Source organism: Salvelinus sp. IW2-2015, linkage group LG21 (genome assembly GCF_002910315.2).
Source record: "Salvelinus sp. IW2-2015 linkage group LG21, ASM291031v2, whole genome shotgun sequence".
NCBI lineage: Eukaryota > Metazoa > Chordata > Actinopteri > Salmoniformes > Salmonidae > Salvelinus > Salvelinus sp. IW2-2015.
Genome location: NC_036861.1, coordinates 1,554,128 through 1,575,889, shown reverse-complemented (window position 1 = coordinate 1,575,889; position 21,762 = coordinate 1,554,128). Strand labels below are relative to the sequence as shown.

General features: G+C 43.4%; 3 protein-coding genes across 3 annotated transcripts in view; 1 reads left to right on the top strand and 2 right to left on the bottom strand.

Annotated features, from left to right (window-relative positions):
* The first annotated feature begins 6,642 nt into the window (after positions 1 to 6,642).
* LOC111982238 (lengsin) lies at positions 6,643 to 9,655 on the top strand. The gene is given in 11 exon segments (XM_024013782.3): positions 6,643 to 6,864; positions 7,198 to 7,885; positions 8,028 to 8,191; positions 8,355 to 8,901; positions 8,904 to 8,957; positions 8,960 to 8,989; positions 8,992 to 9,017; positions 9,020 to 9,060; positions 9,062 to 9,348; positions 9,351 to 9,511; positions 9,514 to 9,655. Coding segments are annotated over 11 exon segments (2,088 nt in total). The 5' UTR covers positions 6,643 to 6,834; the 3' UTR covers positions 9,574 to 9,655.
* Positions 9,656 to 9,898: 243 nt separating this feature from the next.
* LOC139022724 (protein FAM83B-like) lies at positions 9,899 to 16,084 on the bottom strand. Its single transcript, XM_070433792.1, has 4 exons — positions 15,584 to 16,084; positions 14,343 to 14,507; positions 12,794 to 12,918; positions 9,899 to 12,564 (listed from the first exon to the last, which is right to left on the bottom strand). Exons 1-4 carry the CDS (start codon positions 16,034 to 16,036, stop codon positions 10,305 to 10,307), a joined length of 3,003 nt encoding a protein of 1,000 aa, XP_070289893.1. The 5' UTR covers positions 16,037 to 16,084; the 3' UTR covers positions 9,899 to 10,304.
* A 993-nt stretch (positions 16,085 to 17,077) lies between these two features.
* The window catches only part of LOC111982313 (myomesin-2), a 25,629-nt gene continuing 20,944 nt past the window's right edge, over positions 17,078 to 21,762 (bottom strand). Inside the window, exons 24-35 of the mRNA XM_070433771.1 lie at positions 21,596 to 21,740; positions 21,201 to 21,260; positions 20,779 to 20,846; positions 20,378 to 20,491; positions 20,064 to 20,151; positions 19,901 to 19,939; positions 19,292 to 19,397; positions 18,856 to 19,019; positions 18,658 to 18,694; positions 18,421 to 18,443; positions 18,283 to 18,338; positions 17,078 to 18,093 (exon numbers count right to left, since the gene is read on the bottom strand). Coding sequence (XP_070289872.1) covers positions 17,608 to 18,093; positions 18,283 to 18,338; positions 18,421 to 18,443; positions 18,658 to 18,694; positions 18,856 to 19,019; positions 19,292 to 19,397; positions 19,901 to 19,939; positions 20,064 to 20,151; positions 20,378 to 20,491; positions 20,779 to 20,846; positions 21,201 to 21,260; positions 21,596 to 21,740 — 1,386 coding nt within the window. The 3' untranslated portion in view covers positions 17,078 to 17,607. The remainder of the gene's footprint in view (positions 18,094 to 18,282; positions 18,339 to 18,420; positions 18,444 to 18,657; positions 18,695 to 18,855; positions 19,020 to 19,291; positions 19,398 to 19,900; positions 19,940 to 20,063; positions 20,152 to 20,377; positions 20,492 to 20,778; positions 20,847 to 21,200; positions 21,261 to 21,595; positions 21,741 to 21,762) is intronic.

The window sequence follows — 21,762 nt, the reverse complement described above, 5'->3', positions numbered from 1 at the left end:
TTATTAAAGTGGCTGGAGTTGAGTCAGTATGTTGGCAGCAGCCACTCAATGTTAGTGATGGCTGTTTAACAGTCTGATGGCCTTGAGATAGAAGCTGTTTTTCAGTCTCTCGGTCCCCACTTTGATGCACCTGTACTGACCTCGCCTTCTGGATGATAGCGGGGTGAACAGGCAGTGGCTCGGGTGGTTGTTGTCCTTGATGATCTTTTTGGCCTTCCTGTGACATCGGGTGGTGTATGGGTCCTGGAGGGCAGGTAGTTGAGTGAGAAGTGGTTTTCCTGACACCACATTCCGAGTGCCCTCACCTCCTCCCTGTAGGCTGTCTCGTCATTGTTGGTAATCAAGCCTACCACTGTAGTGTCGTCTGCAAACTTGATGATTGAGTTGGAGGTGTGCATGGCCACGCAGTTATCGGTGAACAGGGAGTACAGGAGAGGGCTGAGAACGCACCCTTGTGGGGACCCAGTGTTGAGGATCAGCGGGGTGGAGCTGTTGTTACCTACCCTCACCATCTGGGGGCGGCCAGTCAGGAAGTCCAGGAACCAGTTGCACAGGGCGGGGTCGAGAACCAGAGTCTCGAGCTTAATGACGAGTTTGGAGGGTACTATGGTGTTAAATGCTGAGCTGTAATCGATGAACAGCATTCTTACATAGGTATTCCTCTTGTCCAGATGGGTTAGGGCAGTGTGCAGTGTGATGGCGATCGTGTCGTCTGTGGATCTATTGGGGCGTAAGCAAATTGAGTGGGTCTAGGGTGTCAGGTAGGGTGGAGGTGATATGGTCCTTGACTAGTCTCTCAAAGCACTTCATGATGACGGAAGTGAGTGCTACAGGGCGGTAGTCATTTTGCTCAGTTACCTTAGCTTTCTTGGGAACAGGAACAATGGTGGCCCTCTGAAGCATGTGGGGACAGCAGACTGGGATAAGGATTGATTGAATATGTCTGTAAACACACCAGCCAGCTGGTCTGCGCATGCTCTGAGGATGCGGCCGGGGATGCCGTCTTGGCCTGCAGCCTTGCGAGGGTTAACACGTTTAAATGTTTTACTCACGTTGGCTACAGTGAAGGAGAGCCGGCCGGTTTTGGTAGCGGGTCGTGTCAGTGACACTGTATTGTCCTCAAAGCGAGCAAAAAAGTTGTTTAGTCTGTCTGAGAGCAAGGCATCATGATCCGCGATGGGGCTGGTTTTTCTTTTGTAGTCCGTGATTGACTGTAGACCCTGCCTCAAACCTCTCGTGTCTGAGCCGTTGAATTGCGACTCCACTTTGTCTCTGTACTGACGCTTAGCTTGTTTGATTGCCTTGCGGAGGGAATAGCTACACTGTTTGTTCTTCGGTTATGTTTCCGGTCACCTTGTGTCACGACTTCTGCCGAAGTCGATGCCTCTCCTTGTTCGGGTGGTGCTCGGCGGTCGACGTCACCGGTCTTCTAGCCATCATTGATCCATTTTTCATTTTCCATTGGTTTTGTCTTGTCTTCCTACACACCTGGTTTCAATCCCATTCATTACCTGTTGTGTATTTAACCCTCTGTTTCCCATCATGTCTTTGTCAGAGATTGTTTTATGTTCAGTGTCGTGTTGTTTGTATTTGGTTCATGACGGGTCCTCATACCCAATTTGTTTAATTTGTATTCATGGTTTTGGAGTTATGTTTTGTTTTATTAAATTACTCCATTTGACCAAGTTTAATTCTCCTGTGCTTGACTTCCCTGCCACCTATACACACGAATTGTGACACCTTGCCCTGATTAAAAGCAGTGGTTCGCGTTCAGTTTTGTGCAAATGCTACCATCAATCCACGGTTTCTGGTTGGGGAATGTTTTAATAGACACTGTGGGTACAACATCACCGATTCACTTGTTAATTAACTCGCAAACCGAATCAGCGTATTCATCAATGTTATTGTTCGCCGCAATGCGGAACATATCCCAGTCCACGTGATCGAAGCAATATTGAAGCGTRGAATCSGATTGGTCGGACTAGCGTTGAACAGACCTGAGTGCGGGAGCTTCCTGTTTGAGTTTCTGTCTATGGGCAGGGAGCAACAAAATGGAGTCGTGGTCAGCTTTTCCGAAGGCAGGGCGGGGGAGGGCCTTATATGCGTCGCGGAAGTTAGAATAATAGTGGTCTAGGGTTTTGCCAGCCCTGGTAGCACAATCGATATGCTGATAGAATTTGGGGAGCATTGTTTTCAGATTAGCCTTGTTAAAATCCCCGGCTACAATAAATGCAGCCTCAGGATATGTGGTTTCCWGTTTACATAGAGTCCAATGAAGTTCTTTCAGGGCCGTCGATGTGTCTGCTTGGGGGGAATATACACGACTGTGATTATGATCGAAGACAATTCTCTTGGTAGATAATGCAATCGGCATTTGATTGTGAGGAATTCTAAGTCAGGTGAACAAAAGGACTTGAGTTCTTGTATGTAATGATCACAACATGTCTCGTTAATCATAAGGCATACACCCCCGCCCTTCTTCTTACCAGAGAGATATTCATCTCTGTCGGCGCGATGCATGGAGGAGTCCGGTGGCTGAACCGATTCCGACAACATATCCCGAGAGAGCCATGTTTCCGTGAAACAGAGAATGTTACAATCTCTGATCTCTTTCTGAAAGGCAACCCTTTCTCGAATTTTGTCTACCTTGTTGTCAAGACACTGKACATTGGCAGGTAGTATACTCGGGAGCGGTGGGTGATGTGCACGTTTACGGAGCCTGACCAGGAGGCCGCTCCGTCTGTCCTTTCTGTGGGTCAGCTTCTGGGATCAGATCCATTGTCCTGGGTGGTGGTCCAAACAGAGGATCCGCTTCGGGAAAGTCATATTCCTGGTCGTAATGTTGGTAAGTTGGCGTCGCTCTKATATCCAGTAGTTCTTCCCGGCTGTATGTAATAAGACTTAAGACTTCCTGGGGTAATAATACATAAAAAAAACTAAATACTGCATAGTTTCCTAAGGACTCGAAGCGAGCCGACCATCTCTGTTGATACCATCAGAGGAACGCGTTCTTGTTGGCCGCGTTCCTCTGCCCAGGCGTCGCTGATACGTGGCAGATCTTAAAACGCCTGGATAGGTATTTTACATATCAGCTTACACATCATATGTTATAGCAATCTGTAATGATGGGAAACTGAATCTTTCTGTAGGCTTCGGCGCTTTCACCAAATTGGGCCGAAAAACAGTTAATTACTCGGTGCTTCATTGTCTGTTCACAATGCACATTAGTGACATCTGCTGGTCAGCAATAAATATTTTTGATTTTAGATTCTAGCCACCYTTTGCCTTGATGACACCTTTGCACACTCTTGGCATTCTCTCAACCAGCTTCACCTGGATGCTTTTTCTTGAATAAGTCTTGAAGGAGTTCCCACATATGCTGAGCATTTGTTGGCTGCTTTTCCTTCACTCTGTGGTCCAACTCATCCCAAACCATCTCAATTGGGTTGAGGTCGGGTGATTGTTGAGGCCAGGCCATCTGATGCAACACTTCATCACTCTCCTTCTTGGTCAAATAGCCATTACACAGCMTGGAGGTGTGTTGGGTCATTGCCCTGTTGAAAAACAAATGATAGTCCCACTGAGCGCAAACCAGATGGGATGGCTTATTGCTGCAGAATGCTGTGGTAGCCATGCTGGTTAACCTCTCTTGGGTACGTGAGACGTTAGCGTCCCACCTCTTCAACAGCCAGTGAAACTGCTGGGCGCCAAATTCAAATATAGAAATACTCATTATAAAAATTCAGAAAACAAAACATATTTTACATAGGTTTAAAGTTAACCTCTTGAAGCTAGGGGTCAGAATTCTTATGTTTGGAAAAATAACGTTCCCAATGTAAGCTGCCTATTTCTCAGGTTCAGATGCTAGAATGTGCATATAATTGACAGAGTAGGATAGAAAACACTCTAWAGTTTCCAAAACTGTCAAAATATTGTCTGTGAGTATAACAGAACTGATTTTGCAGGCAAAAACCTGAGGAAATCCAACCCGGAAGTGACTCTATTTTGAAAAATCATTGTTCCATTGCCTGCCTTTCGTCCATTTAAAGGGATATCTACCAGATTCCTTTTCCTATGGCTTCCTCAGGGTGTGAACAGTCTTTAGACATAGTTTCAAGCTTTTATTCTGAAAAATGAGCGAGATTTATCAAATCGCGTCTGTGGATAGCTGAATGTCCTTCCATTAGTTCATGCGCGCGAAAGTTGTAGCTCGACATTTTCTTTATCTCTGTTATTGAATAGTTTACCGTCCGGTTGAAATATTATCGATTATTTATGTTAAAAACAACCTGAGGATTGATTATTAAAAATGTTTGATATGTTTCTACGAACTTTACGGATACTATTTGGAATTTTTGTCAACCCTTGATGACCTGCCTAAGTCTGTGGAATACTGAACATAACGCGCCAAACAAATGGAGTTTTTTTAATATAAAAATTATCTTTATCGAAAAGAAATAAAATGTATTGTGTAACTGGGAGTCTCGTGAGTGCAAACATCCGAAGATCATCAAAGGTAAGCGATTCATTTTATTGCTTTTCTGACTTTCGTGACCAATCTACATTGCTGCTAGGTGTTTGTAATGTTTTGTYTAGTGATCGATAAACTCACACAAACGCTTGGATTGCTTTCGCTGTAAAGCATATTTTCAAAATCTGACACGACAGGTGGATTAACAACAACCTATGCTGTGTTTTGCTGTATTGCACTTGTGATTTCATGAATATAAATATTTTTAGCAATTTGTTTTTAATTTGGCGCTCTGCAATTCAGCGGTTGTTGATGAAAATGATCCCGCTAAAGCGATCCGTGCGTCAAGAAGTTAACTTCTTGTGAATCCAACCACGGTGTCATATTTAAAAAATGCTTTACGGCGAAAGCATACCTTACGATTATTTGAGAATAGCCCACTAGACAAATCATTACAAACAGTAACCAGCCAAGTAGAACAGTTACACAAGTCAGAAATAGAGATAAAATTAATCCCTTACCTTTGATGATCTTCATATGGTTGCACTCAGCAGACATTCATTTACTCAATAAATGTTCCTTTTGTTCGATAAAGTCTCTTTATATCCAAAAACCTCAGTTTTGTTCGCGCGTTTTCTTCAGTAATCCACAGGCTCAAAAGCAGTCAAAACAGGAAGACAAAAAACAAACAAATTGTATCCGTAAAGTTCATAGAAACATGTGAAACGATGTTTATATTCAATCCTCAGGTTGTTTTTAGCCTAAATAATCGATAATATTTCAACCGGACAATAACGTCRTCAATTTAAAAGGTAAACAAGAAAGGCACTCTCTTGGTCTCGCGCATGAAAAAGCTCTGTGACACTTTAGGGTCCACTCATTCAGACTGCTCTTACTTCCTCATTTTTCAGAATACAAGCCTGAAACAATTTCTAAAGACTGTTGACATCTAGGGGAAGGCATAAAAACTTCAATTTGAGTCCTAAGTCAATGGATACTGTAATGGCATTGAATAGAAAACTACAAAATCAAAATAAAATAAATTGTCCGGTCCGGACAATTTACGGATACAAACTTGAAACCTCTGATCATGACAATGGGGTGGAACTCCAGGACAACAGTTGTGATTGTCCATTCCATATTGTCCATTTTACTTTGAAATGTCCTGTTTTTGGGATATGTTGCTTGTTAACATGACAGTGCATTTTTGGGGGGGGAGTTGCCTCTTTTACAATGGGGGTCAATAGGAAATAATGTTGGTTTCCCTCAATTTGTGAGCGTGGTCGATGGGAATTCCTTATTATTACTTGAATACCGACTGAGACTATAGTTTAAAAATGTACAAATAGAAGTATAGAGAGGGTTTCCTGCAAATGCAGGAATGYCCACATCCGATTTGCAGGCTGGAATAGCGTCCTTCTCATAGAAGCTAGTGATGACCATCATTTAGGCCCTATTAGGCCTATGTGGAAACAAATAGGCTATTCTTTCAAAAGTTGAGTGACCGGAATTCTTCACATCATGATGCACACATCTTAGCAGGTAAAATGCAGTATTTTGTGGGTATTTATAAGTAGGCTATAGCTAGACTATACTGCACTGCAGTCTATATTACTAAAACATTTATCTTATTAGGTATTTCAGTGAAAGGTATTTTGGGATATAATATAGTTGTATAGTTGTTCTTAATAATATTGTAATTAAGTTGTTATCAAGTTGTTACAGTGTCTTGGATGAGCACTAAATTCAATCTAGGTCCTATGCCAATGTTGCACAAGTTAATCTAAATATAAACTAATCTCACTATAGAAAAAATATATTTATTATAGAAAAGAGAGCATATTTGGTCCCAGTCTTGATATAAAGGTTTTGTGAAGCCATATCAAATCTAGTTTTTTTTCATACAGACAGTAGCCTAATCCTTTACCATCAAAGAGTTTATATCAGCAAAAAGTTGTAGTTAGAACATCTATTGTAGATGCCTGATAAATATGTTAATGTTTCTCATCATTCTAGACAAAGTACTTTTCTTTCTAGAAACTGCCTGAGTGTCATGATTGGATGCACAAACAAAATAGCTGAGCTGTGTGTTTTTGTCTCCGCCTCCCTTTGCATTGACACAAAGAGGGATGTTGAATTGTCAATGTTAATAGCCACTGGGGTGAAAGCAGACGTGTTTCAGTCTCTACCAGTTGTCAGTGGATACCACTGTCCAACAGGAGTGCTCATGGGTGTGGTGAGAGAATTTTCCAATCCATCACCATTGTGCCAATTGTCCATAAAAGAAATGTGCGAGCATAGCTCTGGTTTCAAATGAAGGCACTCAAATCTCAGGTCAAAACTCACAAATKAGTATAAAAGGAATGCATGACTCAGAGGATCTCGTTCTCGAGGTAACATCTCTAGCTCTTTTACATTTTTTAGACCTGTAAATCCCAGTATGGTGTTTTGGATTTGGACACAACGTTGTTGTTGTTTTTTTGCTCATGAATATGGTAACTGAATTKAATAATCTTAAAGAACATCACTATTGAAAAAGAAAATGTTTTCGTTTTAATATGGTGTAATAAATGCATTGTTCATTTAATTGTAATCTATTTGTTGTAAGTTAAAAAATGTATATATATATATTCATAAATATATATGTTTATTAATAACTATATAATAAATATATGAAAAGTACTTTAAAATASTGTMTATTTTTGGTGTTTGTGTGGTGTTTCCAGGAGGGCTCAAGTAAGCTCAGAGACCAGGTAGATGGCAGTGGAATGAGCCTGGGCAAGAAGAAGGGAGTGAAGGTGAGTGGGAAACACGTGGCCCCAGTGGACTTGGACAGAGGGGGGCCGTCCATAGTCCACCACTCCGACTACGTGAGCAGCCCCAGACCCTCAGAAAATAACCCCACCATCATCTCTATCAGCCCCTCTACCCACTCCCACAGGCCCACTGGGTCTCCAGAGAGGGACCGGCCCAGGCAGGATGAGGGCCCCCCCTCCAGGGTTGAGTGGTCCAGAGAGGGTTGCCCCTACAGCCAAAGGGCGTCCAACAGCGAGGTGGGGGTCTCCAGACAGACCATGGATGAGTTGAAGAGTATCCTGAAGGATAGTTCCATGCTTGGTGCCCGGGGGAAGGAGGAGGGGAGGCGTCCTGGAAGCCCAGCCCCTTACACCTACCTGCATGGGACCAACAGGGGAGATGGACGTCCGGAGTCCCAGTCCTCCTTCACCACTTTCAAGCCCCACTCTGATGCTTCCAGGAGGGTGTCCACCAGGTCCAGGGACAGCAGCTCCCTCCAGCTTGGCTCCGGTATGGACTCGTCAGATGTGACTGGAGCAAACAGGCAATCCGGAGTTCAGTCGTCCACGTTCGAGAACAGTAGTGCCAACTGTGGAGAGACYTGGAACTCACAAACAGGTTAGTCTGGTTTGGGATTAGTTTTATCAAAAAGCTTTTATTAAAGTTTTTTTATAAACCTGTAGCTAGTACAGTAGTTCCATCACAGGCGAACATCTTTTTTTACAGACATGATAGTTGCTTTTGGCTCTTGTTCTCATAGATAACAGTAAAGACAACATGGATAAGTCTGGGACTCAGAGCTTCTCCGCCATGGAGCACATCAAGCAGCAGATTGCCCGGGAGAATATCAACTTTGTCCGCTTCGAGGCCACAGATCTCCATGGGGTSTCCAGGTCTAAGACAGTGCCAGTCCGCTTCTTTCATGTAATCATCYCACACACAGTACACARACATCCTGAAACSTACTAGCTATAGTGTATTGAGACAACCCACAATRTTATAATGCTATTTGTTTAAATGGTTGCTCAATGGTTATGCTTGCCTAYAGGAAAAGTCCCATGATGTAAACYTTTTTTTATCTTTACAGGAGAAAGCAGTATAYGGGGTGCCGATGCCAAGAAGCTACCTAGAGCTGACCCTGAGCCCTAAGAGCTGTGAGGTGGACCACGCCAACAACCCTGCCAACTTCAGTAGCGACGTGCTGCTTATCCCAGACCTGTCGACCTTCAGGGTGCTGCCCTGGGCAGAGCAGACGGCCCGGGTCATCTGTGACCCCTGCATGATAACCGGCAGCCCCCTGCGCACCGCACCCCGTCTCATCGCCAAGCAGCTGATGGGGCAGCTCCAGAGCATGGGTTTCTCCCTGTACTCCTCCTTCACCTACGAGTGCTGTGTCCTGGGCGCGCCCGACAGGCGTGGGCCCAAGACCATGCTGTTCCCTGCCACCACCCTGGCCAGCAACCACGACCTGCCCTTCTTCCAGCAGCTGGTGAATGGATGTACTGCATTGGCCGACGTGGACAGTTTGGCCTCAGCCATGGTGCCCGGTCAGATGGAGATCAACTTGAGGCCGGAGTTCGGCATCGCGGCCGCCGACACCGCCTTCACGTTTCGTACCGGCATCAAAGAGATGGCGAGAAACACAGCTACATCGCCAGCTTCTTCACCGACGACAGCCTGTACAATGCCGGGTGCTTTCCCACTCTCTCTGGGACGCCAACGGCGCCGTAGTCTCTTCCACACCGGGACCACGGGGGAGGGGAGCTGTCGGAGATTGGCAGGAAGTGGCTTGCGGCTCCTGAGCCACTCGGCCGCCCTGAGCTGCTTGCTCTCCCCTGGGCTGGGCTGCCGCAGCCACATCGCCAAAGAAGGTTAAAGACCCCAAGCACAAACGTGGGTCTACGCCACCTACGGCTACAATGACAACAGCAGCGCCTTCAATGTAAAATGCCACGGCGGGAGGGCGGGAGAGATGCAATCGACAAACAAGCTGGGCTCGGCCATGGGCTAAACCCATACGTTGTGCTGGCGCCACCGTGGAGCAGGACTGGACGGTATCCAAACCAACCTGGGGGCTGAGACGGTCTGACCAGGGCCTCCACCCACACCCAGCTGGGGAAACAGCAGTTTGCCATCCCTGTGAAGCTGGAGGACGCTCTGGTGGCTTTGAGTGAAGACCATGTTGATTTCGCGGAGCCGCTGGGAGAACCATTTGTGCAGTATTTTATTGCTCTGAAGCAAATTTGAGATTGAGAACTGAAGAATTGGATGCAGAGAGGAACAAATGTCTGGAATATTTCATATAGAAGTGCTCAATATTGTACCAGTCGGATTCATAGGATTGATCGAATTCACACAATGCTTTCTTTCAATATATATCTTTTTTTATTCCATTATTTGACAGAAAACATAAAACAAATGATTGAAATATCAACATCTGTGTCCAGGGCCCAAATGAATTGAAAATGAATTATCACATTTAAAAGAGAGTAGGAAAACATCTGGTGTTTGGGTCTTGAATGATGATGCCTTACAGTAGATAGCGGTCCAGTATGGTACCACAAACATAAATAACATTCTCAAACCCATTCCAGTGTTAGGGAAAATGTAATGAAAGGAAACTGTGCCACTTCACACTGAATACTGACATTGAAACTTATTTTACATGTATAGCTGAACACACAACACAGGGTACCTTATATTGAAGCAATTATTGTCCTATGCATGTATGCACTTTKAACTCAAAACAAAGGACAGTAATATACTCACGTTTGGGGTATTCAATTGACAACTAAGGKACAATCTAAATGACCATTTCACAAGTAAGGAATAAAAAGGATATTGCTTTATCAGAATTCGCACACTTGCCATATTAGAACATTCCAATATATAACAATTTTTACAATAAAATGTTTCCCATAACCATTGCAAAAAAATACATGCAAATTTCCTAAAGACTTAACAGTCTAATTTACAATACAAACCCTGTCATAGAACAGTGCTGTTATTGCCTTGATCGTAGACAACATTTRCACATTCACTTCTTGCTGATGAGATTCCCCACCCGTTGTATGAATCGGCCAAGCTTATTTTCATTWGGCGTAGTTTCAGTCTGATAGCTGTGCATGGAACTAATAGAGGGATGTCTCACATATCGGTTGTCTGAATCATATCGGTTCGTAGTAGTTGTTTTCGGTTTATCAGAAGGCTTGTTGTCAAATGAAACAAAACTCTCAAACCGGCTATATGCTCGTTTCCGCCCGGTGTCTGAATGAATTGATGCTTGACTCCCCACAGTGTTTGTGGAGCTCAGGGAGTCCTGGTGCGGTTCACATTTCTTTCTGAAGCTCCTTCTAACCCAGCTAGTAGTTAACCCAGGAGATGAGGATTTACCTGCTGGGCTGAGAGAATTATGTTGTTGTTCCTTTTCGGTTTCAGTRCCAGCCGCAATGTGTGATGACCTGGAAGGGCTTGGAGAATGACCTTTGGGTGATGTAGTAAGTCGCACAGCTGACGGTTTTCCAGGAGGATCTGAGATGGTTCTCTGCTCTGCTGAAATGTCAGCCTGCACTAAATGCTTTGGTCTTTCTGAACCTATCCTTTGAATTGTGGATCTGAATGAATTCTGCCTTTGGAGTTCTGCTCCTTCTTCCTTGTGTGACGTTTTCTCCACCATTTTCTCCACTGAAACATTGGCATGCACTATATTCATTATTGATTTCACAGAAGTTCTGGGTTTCAATGGATTCACACTTTGGCATGTTTCCTCTTTGTCTGCGGAGAGCACCAAGTCGGAGCTGTTGGCCAGCTGGTCAGTGGAGCCATGGCTCTTCCTGGTGGAGCCCTCCTTCTCCTCTGGTATTCCAATCAAAGATGTTAGGGCTTTAGAGCTCTCCACATTAAGTCCTGTTGGTCTGAAGTTGGAGGGCTTGAGCAAAGGTTCCTGTAGTTGTATTCCCAGTTGGGCTGCCGACATCGTCCTGGAGAGAGGCTCTTGCCAGTCATCAAGAGGATTCCTCTCTGTCTTCGTCGTGATATCGTATTGTGAGACAGACCTTTGTGCATCACTRAAGTTGGTTAGTTTATATTTTTGGTCTTCAATTCTGTTTTCCTCTTCCTGTTGACCTCCTGGGGTGAGTTCCTCTCTGSGGCTAGATGGTACTTGATTAGAACTGTGTTCTGAGCTGCCTGCTAGCTCTGCCGCACTGTGCCTTTTATCCAGRCCTCTCTCTGACGACCTTCCTTTAGCTCTTTCGAGAGTAGAGAAAATAGACAGMCGGAGAGAATCCTGGCTCTGCACTGGCCTTAAGTTGCTGACAGGTTCCTCATACTCATGTAAACTGAGCCTTTTCCGTCTGATCTCTTCCAATCTCGTCTGACTTTCCCTCAATCTAGCAGGGGTCAGTTGGGTTTGGAAGTTGCTTAGGCCACCTAGACTGCCCTGTGGAGATGTCACTCCTAGACTGCCCTGTGGGGATGTCACTCTTAGACTGCCCTGTGGAGATAGCATCCATAGACTGCCTTGTGGAGATGTCACAGAGTGCTCAGACATATAGTTAGGAGTTTCAGACTGCTCTGCCAGAAGGCTGTTGAAGAGGACTGATGTTCTCATCCGGGATGATGTGGTTGGGTTCTGCGTACTGTCAGGCGGATGCAGATTCTCAACTGGCTCCCCTAGGGTCGCATCACTGTTATTGAGGTACGAGTCGATCTTCCACCTGTTAAGAGAGTTCTCACTGCTGTAAGGGAGTAGATGCTGTTGGTCAATGCCGTACCTCTTCTGCGTGTAATGTAACAGTAGATCCTCGCTGTGTCTGAYTCTCTCAGGGGCACCGTGAGCGCCGCCAGCTTCATCTCTTACATTCCTCAAGTGAGTTGTGGAATTCCCTCTCCGYGGCAGCTCTCCGGCGTAGCTGTGTCCCCTCACAAGTTTCCCCGTATCGGTGCAGTGAGATTGATTCAGTCTGTCCTGAAAGCTCAGTCCTCTTTTGACCATCTGTCCATTGTTGTATCGATCGTCCTTCTGWTGACCGGTAGAGCTCATCAAGCCAAGCTGTCTCCCACGGGATCTCATGTGAATCTGGTCGAGAGAGAGTCTGCTCTCGAAGAGCCGACCGGAATAAGGGTCGTATGTGGACGTTGMCGGCTTTTTCCGGAAGTCTCTCTCCTGAGAGAGAGTGGCGGGAAGAGTGGATCGGGCGAACAGACGTCTGAACTCCTCGTCGTAGGAGCCCACCAGCTGCCCTGTGACCACCAGGACCATGCTGAGGTTGATCTTCTCAAAGGACCACATGAAGCTGGAGAAAAGGGAGACCAAAAGAAAGGTGTTATAATAAATAAATGCAGTCATCCGGTTAGTAATATATAAAACTCGATRAATACTTTAGAAAATGTTAGTATGTTATATAATGTATAATACTATATTTAACATACTGTATTTAACAAGTATAAGGAAGAGTTTGGGAACAGATTTACGTTTTAAATGCAATAGAGGGGACATAGTTGGTTGTACTAGGTTAGACAAACCTGTATGTGCCGTACAACACTGTTTTGCAGTCCACCAATAGAAACCTCTGCTCCAAAGATCCATGGAACTTTGCTCCAGATCGACACATGTACTGCTGTCCTTTCACTGTCCGAACTCGCAGGTTCTGAACAAGACAGAAGAACCGAGATATAAATCTCTCACCATTTATTTTTTCAACACACACACCACACAACACTCACCACCATCACACACAACAGCACACCACAGCACACACACACACACACACACACACAACACACACCACAACCGAACACACACACACAACCACACACACAACACACACAACACCACACACACACACGCACACCCACACAGCACTACAACAACTCTAACCTTAACAAACTTGTGACAACCATCCCCAAAACCATTGACAGGAGGCAAACCAGAACATTGGTTTGGAATGATTAAGCGTTACAGCGAGATAACAAACACATTTCATCTTTCATCGGGAAACTTTGTTTTTGCTCAAAAACAAGTTCTCAATCTATCCAATAGAGACAAAGGGTAAAGACACTGCGTAACAGGAACAAGCCTGGCACTGTGCTATAAACCTCATGAAATAAACTCGCTGATGACATCCAGCATGTTAATACACTGATGATGCTTCAGGGGAAATAGACACACCGGTAAATGACTACTGCATTTCCACCAAGGGTGTGGAGCAAATGTTATTGCTAATCCGCGAAGACTCCTGCCAATAGTTAAAAGGTCATGCCACTGACAAACTCCTGCTATGCATTTAAAGAGACCTTGGTCTCAGTATGATGCCCTGATAAAATAAAGGTTAAATAAATAAAATAAATACAATTTAATCAGGACTTTAAGCTCTTACAGTTCCTTTGTGAATATACGCTGAGTGTACAAAACATTAGGAACGCCTGCCCTTTCCATGAYATAGACTGACAAGATGAATCCAGGTGAAAGCTATGATCCCTTTTTGACGTCACTTGTTAAATCCACTTCAATCAGTGTAGATTGAAGGGGAGGAGACAGGTTAAAGAAGGATTTTTAAGCYTTGGGACAWTTGAGACATTGATTGTGTACTGTATGTGTGCCATTCAGAGGATGAACAGGCAAGGCAAACTATTTAAGTGCCTTTGAACAGGGTATGGTAGTAGTTGCCAGGCGCACTGGTTTAAGTGTGTCAAGAACTGCAATGCTGCTGGATTTTTTTAGCTCAACCGCTTCCCATACGTATCAAGAATGTATCATACGTATCAAGAATGGTCCACCACATCCAGCCAACTTGACTTTAACTGTGGGAAGCATTGGAGTCAACATGGGCCAGCATCCCTGTGGTACGCTTCCAACACCTTGTAGAGGCCATKCCCTGACTAATTGAGGCTGTTCTGAGGGCAAAAGGGTGTGCAACTCAATATTAGGAAGGTCTTCCTATTTTTTATACACACAGTGTAATGGGATACACAAATTATGTGTAGAAAAATGGTGKTATTTCATTGGACGAAGCAGAAGTTTTTGTTGTAGTTCATTTACATTTTGCGAAGTATTTCAAATATAATTCCTTACCTTGAGATCTTGGATTTGGACACCTGYGCTCTTAGCCATATTCAGAAAGCTTTTGAATTGGAAGTCATCAAGAAGTATGTAGACCATCACTCCCCTAGTAGTCGCATTGACAATCTCCTTAAAAATATCAACGTCAGTGAAGACATCCATCGCTATAGCAATAACCTATAATAAAAAGGAATGAAGAAGACACTTCATGATCAGTTGTGTGAACAGCAGAGGTTTATTGAAAGTAGAAGTCTCAGAACTTGGTCACCAAATCTGAAACAGTGCCTCATGTCTTTTTCTGTGTAGTAATTGCTGTGTTGGGGARTAGTGAAGTAGTTCGCCTAGTAATTTAATTACATTTTTCAGTAGCTTGGTGGTAGTTGAACTAAATTCAAACATTTTCAGTAGTCAATTACTTGTTTTGCAATGTAGTGGTGTAGCTACCTGCTGGAACTACACACTACTTTTTTTCTCAAATAAAACATGGGTGAAGTAGGCAAGAATTTAAATTCTTTTTCTGCATCAGCCCTGCCTAATTCTCACAAAACACTTTTCGTGTGCCTTATTCTCACTTTTTGTGTTTTTATAGGCTAAATTACACATCTGACTCCAGAACAATCTGTTCTTGCAATTTGGGGTCAATGACATTTCAGATTAATATATGATCATTTTTCACAAAGTAGTGAACTACTTTTTCAAAGTAACTTTAGATAAGTAATCTATATTTTTCTTAAGGATTGCTTCAGTGTAGCTTAACTTCTTCCAGTGTGAAGTAATTGGTAGCTTGGTAAACTATATTTTCAGAGTAGCTTCCCCAACATTGAGTAATTGTGGTATTCAAAAGTGCACTTTTGTCTGCACAGCACAGTATGTGCTGTTTTGAGAAGTAACAATGACTTTTGTTATCCGCACACACCCTTTTTTAACCTTCTGCAATTACATATCCAATTGTAAGGATGATAAGTGGAAACCTTTCAGAACACAATAAGTCTGGCAAGCAGCCATGACGTGTGAAGCTAACATTTCAGTAGGCCTACGTTGAAACCGGTTCAAGTTGAGACAGGCTTAGGTGGTTGATATGCCACAGATATTTAACTGAACATAAAAAAAAATCTCAACATGGGCACTTGTGGGAAATGCTACTCTGTGAGAAAGACAATTCAAACCGGGAGTGTGAATTTGTACAAACCATAACAGTAAATACCAGACACTGCAAATTATTGATGGGAAATTATATTAGTGTGCCTCGTTACCTGTCTTGCGTCTTGGATTTGTTTACGTATCATCTCTTTGATGGTCGGTGTGTTGTGTCTGGGAGGGTGGAAAAGCAGGCTGATGTTTGTCTCCACGTTCTCATTGGTGACCTCTGGCCAGCCKAGGTCAAGGTCAGGAACCTCCTCATCTGACTCAGTGGGGAAGTAAGTCGAGGGAGCTATGACATTTTCTTCACTTYCACGTTTCCCTGCTTCATAATCCTCATCCTCCGGGACTGGCAACTCTGCATTGCCCAAAATGAAGATGACCTCCTCTTCAGAGAGAAAGTCACTGAGTTGTTCGGCTTTGAGGTACTCCTGGTAGGCATCTCTACCCCCACTGACCAGAGCGTAGATGGCAAGCCGGTAGGACTCCTTGTAGTGTGGCTGAATGTATTCCGCTGGAATCATGTCTTCTTTGAATGACAACAGACAGGAGAGCTTGGATTCCATTTGTACGATTTCCCCCTGAGAGGATYTCTGATTTATGTAGATTGGGGTTATTACCTTAAAAAAATATACAATATATTATGTGTTATGACAGAACTGATTCAATTGTGGCTTGTACTATTTTCATCTTCACTACGTATAATGCCACAACCTAATGCCAAAGCCATTTAAGTGAAACAGTTGACTCACAAACTAACACGYGAAAYTTCCAATAACTGTTTGATTTKACCATATTTGTGTAGACATTCTTCATTCAGTACATTTGTAGAAAATACACTCCACCTGTGTGGAAATTCAAGTACAGACAGTACACCACAAAGGATCTTTTCAAATCTTTCTGAAATTTTCAGGGGAGAAAGACAGAAAAGAGGCCTTGCACTCAATTGAATGTCATAATGTCAACAAACTAGACTTACTTCATGGTCAGCAATGATAGCCAGCTCTTTCGGCTTTTAAATTCCCATTGAATGTGTTAAATTGTCCAGTAAGTTGAACATTGTGAATCACAGCCAGCAAATCAACCCTGACCGGCACCGCTGTCATATGACTGAAGTAAAAAAAAAAGTGAGCAGTCAATGATGAGTGTGGATTTGATTTTTTTTATGCTAATAGATCAAACCTGCTGCAGTTTCCACCCCATTCACCACTTTGACAAAACACATCACATGACAGTCCCTGCCTCTCCTTTCAGAGGTTTGGAAGAAGTCAGGCTAGTAGTATCTTGTTTGGGTGAAAGGAAACACAGTAGTATTCTTTATAGGTAGTGTTGTTACTCCAAATATGACCTCTTCTGTGGAGTGTACATTTGTATTAAGGTATAACATGTTCTTAATACATATTTGAGCAGAATATCAAAAGGATATTGTGCGATACAGAAGTCCGTATCGTCTAAAGTTATTGGTAAAGGACTAAAAGGTTCTTCCTTAATAAAGGAAAGACAATTAGGAGATGAGAGGAGACAAGTGAGGGAAATAAAAAGAAAGAATGACAGGAAAAGACAACAGAGGTGATAAATGAGGTTTATTTCTAACACAAAGCAAAGGGGGAAACACAACACGGTGCAGACAAACGTAACTTCTCTGGCATAGCGACTGCAGTGCAGACGGCACTGGCTGTGTGTCTTTCCGTCTGCACTCTCTGACATCTATTCACCATCCACAGAGAAATAGACACAGACATTCAGACCTGGGCTCAAATACCATTTGAATTCACTTCAAAAACTTTAGCTGTGCTTGATTGAGCTTGCCTGTTGCAATGGAAAATTCCGCCCACCTGGCACCACCTGGCACAAACCCTGCCCACCAGGCACTTTAGGCAGGCTGATCCCAGGTCTTCAGACATTCCATTATATAGTACAGTATAGTGGAAGGTGCAGCTTTTTTTATGATTAACACTTAACATCTACTCTGTTCATTTATTTTTTCAAACATTTCTTGCATGTTAAAGCTCAGTGACCAAGCTATATGACACCTAAAATGGACACCTTCATGTAACAGCTTCTGGTTTCACTCAACTCATGCTATAAATCAGTAGCAGGCAATGCCTCAAGCCTTCTCAGGCATCAATATCCCTGGTTACTTTCTAGGGGGGGTTGGTGACTTGAGAGATCTGGCAGGGCTGGGCGACTTAACATGCCTAGGGGGGGTTGGGGATTTGGCGGTTGGGGTGGGGGACCTTAGGGACGGGGTGGGGGACTTAAGGGATGGGGTGGGGGTCTGGGGGATGGGGGTTTGGGCAGGGGTAGGGGTTTGGGCAGGGGTCTTGGAGGCCAGGGGTGCAGGTGTTGCTCCTCTCCCTCCCATTTTGGGCTCGGGGGGGCTCTCGCCTTGCTTGTAGACGCTCACGGTGATCTCCACGAACTCCCCGCCATATTTGTTCCGTACGTTGATGCTGTACTTGCCGGAGTCCTCGGACGTGACGGCGGTGATGGTGAGGCTGGCGAACTTATTGGCCTCAAGCGTTATCTTGGCGTGCTCAGTGGAGACTACCTCATTTTCATTCTTGAACCAGGTGACCTCTGGACTGGGGTCACCCCAGACTGTGCAGGTCAGGCTCAGGGTCTGAAGGTGGACAGAGGGAGGTGGAGAGGAGAGGTCAGACGTCAGAGAGATAGAGGTCAGAGAGAAAGATCTCTTGAATATGCACGCAATTCTCTACAAGAGACCATGTATTTTCAATACAATCACAATCTTATACAAGCATATATCATCATGATATAAAGTTTGTTCAGAGTGCATAGTATATCCCACCTTCTGCTCCATAATGGTGACCACATCCGGCAGACCACCAACCACTCTACCACGGTCTGAGGATTAGAACAGTCAATTAGTACTTGTTATCACGTAATCACTAGGATAATATGTATTGTGTAAATATAGTCTACTCACTCTTCTCAGCGAAGGCTGCAGCCCTGAAAGATAAAATAATGACATTGTTATAAATCAAGGACTTGGTGTATTACCAAAACATTTGGCAGTGTGTATACGATGAGGACAAATTTGTGCCTTATAAAACCTGTGGAACTTTTAATTATTTGACTCTTATCTTACGTGTTGCATTTWWMAAAAAAAWATAACTTTGGACGAAAAACCATAAAAAGAAAAGCACAGCAATAAGTATCTTACTTGAGTCTCAGGTACTCCTCATAGGCATCGGTATATGCTACAAAAAGACAAATTGACATGATAAGACATCATCTACAAAAGACAAGCTAAGTGCAATTTAAAACAATCCTAGTGGTCAAAACGTCTGGTTGCAATGACATGATTTCAACATTGTAACATCTTTTTACCCGCTGGGATTTTTTCTCTCGCAATGCTAACCTTGTCCGGAGAGGTCRAATGTGCGAGTGTGGGACTTGGWGGCATCCATAATCTGGATGGAGTAGTGTCCCTTCTCCTTCTCTGATGGCTCCCTGATCTGCATCCAGGCCATCTCAGCTGTGCCGGCGATCCTCATCTTCTCAGACGACGAGATCTTGCTATCCCTAAACGGAYATGGTCAGGTTTATTTGTCTAAATGAAACTCCTGCATTACTGTCTTTCCACAGTTATATTTAAAGGATGGATACTTTAAGTTGAGGTAAGACCAACAGACAAATCTACCMTACAGTCTAAACTKAAATWWAWAAAAATAGTATCTAGAAACATCCATTGATTGRYRTAKGTTAAAGTATGCCTTCAAATCTCATCTCCAAAATGGCTGCATACTGTGTAACCGGCCTTGCTGAGTGTGATGTAGAGGATGAGATGTGCGTACTTGTGCAACCAGGCAGTCCTGATCTCCTCTGTGTAGTACTTCATGTAGCACTGGAGCCTGATGCCTTCTGGGGTACACTGAAGAACCAGCTCAGAGGCAGAAGACCCTGAGAGGAAAAGGAGAGGCAGAGACTTCACAACCACACCAACACTAAGTACCTTCACAAGCGCACCAACACTAAGTACCTTTACAAGCACACCAACACTAAGTACCTTTACAAGCACACCGACACTAAGTACCTTCACAACCACACCAACACTAAGTACCTTCACAANCTTCACAACCACACCAACACTAAGTACCTTCACAACCACACCAACACTAAGTACCTTCACAACCACACCAACACTAAGTACCTTCACAACCACACTAACACTAAGTATCTTCACAACCACACCAACACTAAGTACCTTCACAACCACACCAACACTAAGTAGTTTCACAACCACACCAACACTAAGTAGTTTCACAACCACACCAACACTAAGTAGTTTCACAACCACACCAACACTAAGTACCTTCACAATCCAACCAACACGAAGTACCACAACAATGCAAGAGAGAACATCAATATTTTTCCCAGCAGGTGTTTTGATACAAAGTACTTACCAGCAATGTGGGCAATGGCGTTGATAATATCGTCAAATACTGCAAATCAAAAACAGAATATTCGTTGAAAGAGGAATTAAATTTCAATATGTCCTGATAAAGGAAATTATATTGTATCAATAATCAGATTATAGATCATGGAGATCCTGGAGCAGGMGTGTACCTTGGCCAGAAATGTCAAAGACAGAAGAGTCTTTCCCTCTGTCATCACTGAGTTTAGCTTTGTAATGGCCCTGGTCYTTTCTGGAGAACTGAAGAAAAAAGGTACTATTTACTGAGATTATATTATCAACTCAGAAAAATCTTATATATTATATTTTAGATAGTATCGTGATCTTGGGGGAAAAAACGATACTGTGGGAAATTGAAAAACAGGGTCAATATTCATATAAGAAAATGTCTGCAAAAAACAGAGTTCCCTTGAGCAGTTGTATTCCTTGTGCAGTCATTGCTTTCAACGTTCACAGCAGTAGTTACCAAGGAGATGGGGAGAGCAACAGATCCAGACATCACGTTAGGAGRGGTCTCCAGAACAATCTCTTCCTCATCTTTGAACCAGTGGAACACAGTCTCTTTCTTCACATTGGCAACCTGAGACACGAACACATACAGAATACAATCTGTCCTGACACTTTTAAATCACTGAAGAGCTTAGGAAAAAGCATGAGCTGAAGCACACCCAAACATGTTTGTAGAGGTGCTGACTAACAGAGAGTAAACTATATCACAACGAAGTCCCAAAAAACGATATATGCTCCCAAACAATTTAATGGGTAAACAGCAAAGCCCCAATGATTACAAATGTGTACACAGTCTCAACCTGAGGTAAATTGAAATCTGTAACCACAACAACAGGTCCTAGAAAACGTGTTTATTACCTTGCAGACGAGCAGAACAGTACAGTCGTCATCCACATGGTAGGAAATGTACTCAGCAAAGTGGGGACCTAAACACGATAAGAAATATTTAATTTTCAAAACTATTATCACAATATACAGTCCATTTTTACATTTACGTAATTTAGCATAAATTGTTCATACTGGTCCCGCGTGGGAATCAAACCAACAACCGTGGCGTTGCAAGCACCATTCTCTACCAACTGAACCACAAGGGACCCGTACAAACTTTATCTACAGCGCAGTCTGAAATGTTGAAAATCAAACTAACAGACCAGCTGATTAGTAATGTATGATATCAAGACAACAAAGTCTTCACTTTCTTGTTGACAAATTACACATAAACGTTCATACTAATCGATCAAATATGTGCCATCAATCATCTGTGTACTAGGATAGAATACCTTGTTTCCTGATGTGCTCTGACCTCTGGAACTCAGCCTCCTTCAAGACAGCCTTAAACACTGAGAATAGACCACAACAATGTCAGTACTTAACCTAATACCCAGCCTCTTACACTCTAGCACCATAGCCTTATAGTAAAGAAGAAAATGCTTACTATTATCATATGTGTATATCAGACTTTGGTTCAAACACTATTTGAAATCTATCAAATCATTTTAGTGTTTGCTTTAGTTTACCTGGATTGCCAGATGGGCAGAGTTTGTGGTTTTTATTGACTATTCTATTGGTTCTATTGCGCCGGGAAACTGAATCAAGCCCAGATAAAGTATTTTAAATCATTTCAAATAGTATTTGAACCCAGGTCTGACGTACTGTATATTAAATCCCCTCTCACCATCTCTCACCAGGACCAGAGAGCTCTGGTTCTTGGCTCTGCCGTCGTGGATCTGGACGGTGTAGGTGCCCTCGCTGGCCTTGGAGAAGTGATCCACAGTCATCTGGATCACCCCGGTGTTCACGTCATGGCTGATCTTGTGGCTCTGTGGCACATACAAAACACAT